The sequence below is a fragment of the Cyprinodon variegatus genome, unplaced genomic scaffold (assembly GCF_000732505.1).
Source record: "Cyprinodon variegatus isolate N-32 unplaced genomic scaffold, C_variegatus-1.0 Scaffold1303, whole genome shotgun sequence".
Taxonomy (NCBI): Eukaryota; Metazoa; Chordata; class Actinopteri; order Cyprinodontiformes; family Cyprinodontidae; genus Cyprinodon; species Cyprinodon variegatus.
In genome coordinates, this window is record NW_015151756.1 from 5,216 (window position 1) to 9,725 (window position 4,510).

The window sequence follows — 4,510 nt, forward strand, 5'->3', positions numbered from 1 at the left end:
TGTAGTTCAATATTTATGCTTTATCCTTTAACTCAATATTTCATAAGCTGCATAACATGTTTTGCCCGTCTTGTTCGCTTTATGCTGCTAGCAGAGATAACAGGGCAACAATGGAGCGCATTAAAGTATAACTAAACAAGATCTTCTTGCCCTCAGGGTTCAGGATTGCAGGAGCTGAAGTTATCTTTGCAGTCAGCTCACCAGGCATTGCTCAAAACACATTTACCACGGCCCAAAAGAGCAATCATTTACCCAGAAAAATATGAGCAGCAGCGAGGAGAGGCATGTGACTCGGAAATCAGGCAGGTCAGCCAGTGGCCGCAAGATGCAAGCGGTCAGTCAGCTGACTGCTGGAAAGGAGGAGGACAGAAGGAGCGAAAAGATAAAAACAAGCAGCGTATCATCAAGGAGCTTTTATTGTACCCGGTACAGAAACTCAGCAGAGTAAGAAACAGACGGGGGCGGGGGCTGAAATCTGTACATAAGCAGATCCTCCGTGCGTCCGGGCTGGATGGGATCTTCTTCGCTTTGGCCTCTGTGGGACGGAACGCGTCCTCGTTTGCTGTCCAACCCGGAGCCATCGTCGTCATCATCTTTATTACAGGCTGCATTTTATAGCTTAACACATTCAAATCAAAACCAATGCAGCTTTATAGCAAAAATAGATACTTTATAGAAGTTTTTCTTTGCTTGAAATTCAAAAACAAAAAGACCCCCCCCCCCCAAAAAAAAAGAATATCACAAACTGTGTCCAAATCCAGTAGGGATATGTCAGCGGACTGATTCCAGCATGCAGAGGCCCCCCTCCCCCCACGCCGTCTGTGTGAGCATGCAGCATCCTGATGCCACCGCCGTACCGGGGCATCAGAGGAGCGAGAACACTGCAGAGGATACGCCAAGCACCCAGATACAACAGAAAATTAGGACATGATGTGGGGAACAGGGAGCGCCATGTGCTCTCCTCAGTGAGGGGGGGGGGCTGCACAGAAAATCTCTTACACAGAATCAAACAACATTTACATAACAGAGCAGCCGAACCAACAAGCCCAGAGTCGGCTGTGAAAAAGGATGTTCTATCTACAGAGACGAATCGAAGCCCTTTCACTGATCGGATGCAAACGTGGGAACCCAGAAAGGCAACTCTGGACAGAATAGTGCTGAATCGGAAACGGCTTGTGATTGGTTGCTTCTAAGTTAAACAAGATTGTCACAAAGTCGGACAAAACGACGACTCCCGCCGTCTCGTACAAAGAGCGTCTGTCAGTCCGCTCAAAGCCGCTGGGCTTTGGTCTCCGTGGCAACGACGGCCCTCGCCTTGCTTTGGAGAGTGCTGGAGCTACAGAGTCCAGTTCGCCCTGGTTTCAGGAACCTCTCCTGGCGGCGAAAGGAGCCGCGGCGGGTTCTTCCCTCGTTTACGAGCTTCCGGAGGTTTCAGAGGGATTTTCCAGGGAGCAGAAGAGGGAACCCGGAAGGAGCAGAGGTCACGTTCCCCTCCGGGCAGCTCTGCGGTTCCAGCTCTGAAATTTCAGAGCGGGCGCGAGGAGAAACTTTGGGAGTGTTTGCATGTACGTGTGTGTTGTGCGTCAGGACACATGCAGCCTGTCAGTAGCCGTAGTTGTCAGGGAAGGCCAGAGCGGGGGCACACTGCTCCCCCGCCTCCAGCAGGTAGGAGGCGGCGTCGTCGTAGTGGGTGAGGGGGACGGTGTCGTCCTCCAGGCCCTGCAGGCCGTCCAGGTCCACCTTCAGGTTGGGCCTTTGGTTGTCGGGGAACGCCATGGAGAACAAAGCCTCGGGATCACAGACGAACTTGTAGACGTACCGCTCACCCGCCACCTGAGGAGGAACAGACAGAACCGAGTTATAGCTACGCTGCTATAGGCTTAGCCTGCTGGAGGACATGGTCACCCCTTTTCATCATTCCATCCCTATTCTCCCATTCTGCAGGATTTGTTAGTTCAGTCTCTAATGTTACTCTCTGTGCTTTTTCTCATCATAGGTGCTTCATCTGGGGAGTGGAGGCCTACTGGTTAGGGCATAGGGCTTGGATTCCTCAGGTTGTGAGTTTGAAACCAACTCCCACAGATTCCCACTCTGGGTCTCAGAGTAGGACCCTTAACCCCCGTTTGGGGCGCTGCACAGTGCACTGCTTCCCAGAGGAGATGGGTTAAATGCAGAGGGTTAATTTCTCCATGGTGGGATCAATAAAGTTCAATTTATTTATTATCTGGTCTGTTCCTGTTTGGCTGAGCCTCCATCCTGGAGAGAAATAACAGCTTTGGTGCTTCCAGCAACACCTTAGATAAATTAACTGAACTGAAAACCATCAGAGAAAGATGACGGGAAGATTAACTAACTTCTGGACGCCCAGGTGCAAAGAGAGAAAAAAGAAACATGCCTTTACCTTCTGCATGATGCCCTTCTCGTAGTAATACCGCAGCGAGCGGCTCAGCTTGTCGTAGTTCATGGCCGGCCTGTTTTTCTGGATTCCCCAGCGACGAGCCACCTGCCAAACGAGACGCACACGGAAACCGCGCTCACTTTAGATTCACAGCTACGACAGGAGAAGACGGCAGCAGGAAGCGGGCGCCTACCTCCTCGGGCTCGATGAGTTTGAACTCCATGCCCCGCCCGGTCCAGGCGATGAAGTGTCCGTTTGCCGGGTCGTCCAGCAAGGTGACCAGGAACTGCCAAAGCTGCAGGGAGCCGCGGCGCTGGTAAGGAGGGCCCTCCCGGTAAGCAGAAGGCTCCTGTTTTATTTTCCCTGGAGACGGAGGAGGAACGGAGGGGAGACGAGGAGAAAGGGACAGAAGGCACAAAAAGACAAGTGTGAATCAGAAATGTTCTGCATCTCGGCCACAGTTTGGTGAGACATTCCTACCAGATGGAGACAAAATGCACGAGCTGTTCATTATGCATAATCAACATGTTCCTAACAAACTAACTTCTCCATTTCAACATCTAAAAACCCATTAAATGGGAGTTTACTCAAGGAGCCAGACCCGCGTATAGGAAGATGGAGCAAACTGCCGTCTGGTTTTTATCTTTTTATAAATGAAACGTGTGAGAAACCGATAGCAGATTTGCTGTAAAAGTTGTTTCTCTCCATTTTCTGCATAGTTGCAAACATTCCCATCTGTCCGTTTTACAGTGTCCCAACTGGGGGGGGGGGGCGATATATCGAATAAATTCGATGCATCTCGAGTTTTCCGACGCACGATCGTTAAAATGGCTCCATCGCAGCCATTGAATTCAAATTCTAATTGACGACATTCAGCCGTCTGAATCTATTTCGGCAAGTTTTATTTTTCCCCACACACTTTGAATGCATCATAAACCCCTCCTCCAAACAGGATTATTTTCTCGCATGCTACAGCTACAGCAGGTGTTTCAGCTAAGCAACATACGGTGTCCTTAGTAATACGAACGCTCATGCATGATCGTTATTAGTGGTTATCAGTCCCATTGGATGGATTCAGATTGTTCCAGTGGGCTTTTATCACTGAGTGAATCCTGATCCTAAAGTCATTCCTTTCCCCGCATGGACTTTTTAATCTATTGATGTGTAATCTGAAAATAATTTCAGTAGTTCTTCATGTACTATAAAAATAAAATGATCGGCATGTCACTTAAACTAAAAACAAATTAAATATGTAATTCTCTGTGAAAAAAATGCCGATCATTCTTTAATAAGATCCTCATCTAACGGACATGCAATGTTTATTTTTAAACCTAATGCGTGAATGATTTTTTTGTTCTTTTATGCGCAAACGATGACAAAAACCTGACTAAATCGCGAAATAAAACAGCGAAATTGGCTTTAAGCAGAGCGGAGACAGAGGAAACTCTATGTAATCTGTATTACTAAGGGTATGCTGGGCTGACAGAGTGTTTTTTTTACCGAGGACGTCAAACAAAAGGCACTCATTTGTAAGACCAAAAAGCAATTGCTGCAAAACAGCACAAAATTATTCCACCAGCTAAAATTCATCCACTGCAAAATGAAGAATGTTTTAAACTCTGCATGTCGGCGTCTCGCCGAACACCAATTAAAACGTTCAATAAAGCAGCGGTGAAGCCGATGGCGTTTGAAAAAATAATCCCATAAGAGAGAAACAGGAAGAGATGCTGTTGAAATGTTGTTTAGATGCTCTAATACCTGTGATGTGATGCTCAGAGGTTTTGTTTTTAAATTTATAACTTTTTTTGCTCCTTTAAAATTCCCAGCAGGTAAAGATCAATGCTAATAATCTGGAAATGCTCTGATAATGCTCTAATTTTTGGACGGTATTTCCTCTTTTGTTTTTGTAATTTTACATTAATTTTCCTTTTTTTATTTTGCATTTTATTAAGTACTGCATGTTTTTGCTGCGTTTCCTGTTTGGTTGCTGGGATCTTGTTAAAGTTTTAATTCTGACACCCAAAGACATCATTGGCAGAATTATTAGTGAGAAGCTTTGAGCTGGTTAAATAAAATTTGAAACCAAAAGTTTGAATGACTATGATCATATGG

The 4,510-nt window shown here is 46.5% G+C and overlaps 1 protein-coding gene across 1 annotated transcript in view; it reads right to left on the minus strand.

The window, feature by feature from the left end:
• Positions 1–1,089: 1,089 nt before the first annotated feature.
• Positions 1,090–4,510, minus strand: part of LOC107102719 (ETS translocation variant 5-like) — a 12,954-nt gene continuing 9,533 nt past the window's right edge. The window contains exons 8-10 of the mRNA XM_015402126.1: positions 2,592–2,761; positions 2,402–2,503; positions 1,090–1,833 (exon numbers count right to left, since the gene is read on the minus strand). Coding sequence (XP_015257612.1) covers positions 1,603–1,833; positions 2,402–2,503; positions 2,592–2,761 — 503 coding nt within the window. The 3' untranslated portion in view covers positions 1,090–1,602. The remainder of the gene's footprint in view (positions 1,834–2,401; positions 2,504–2,591; positions 2,762–4,510) is intronic.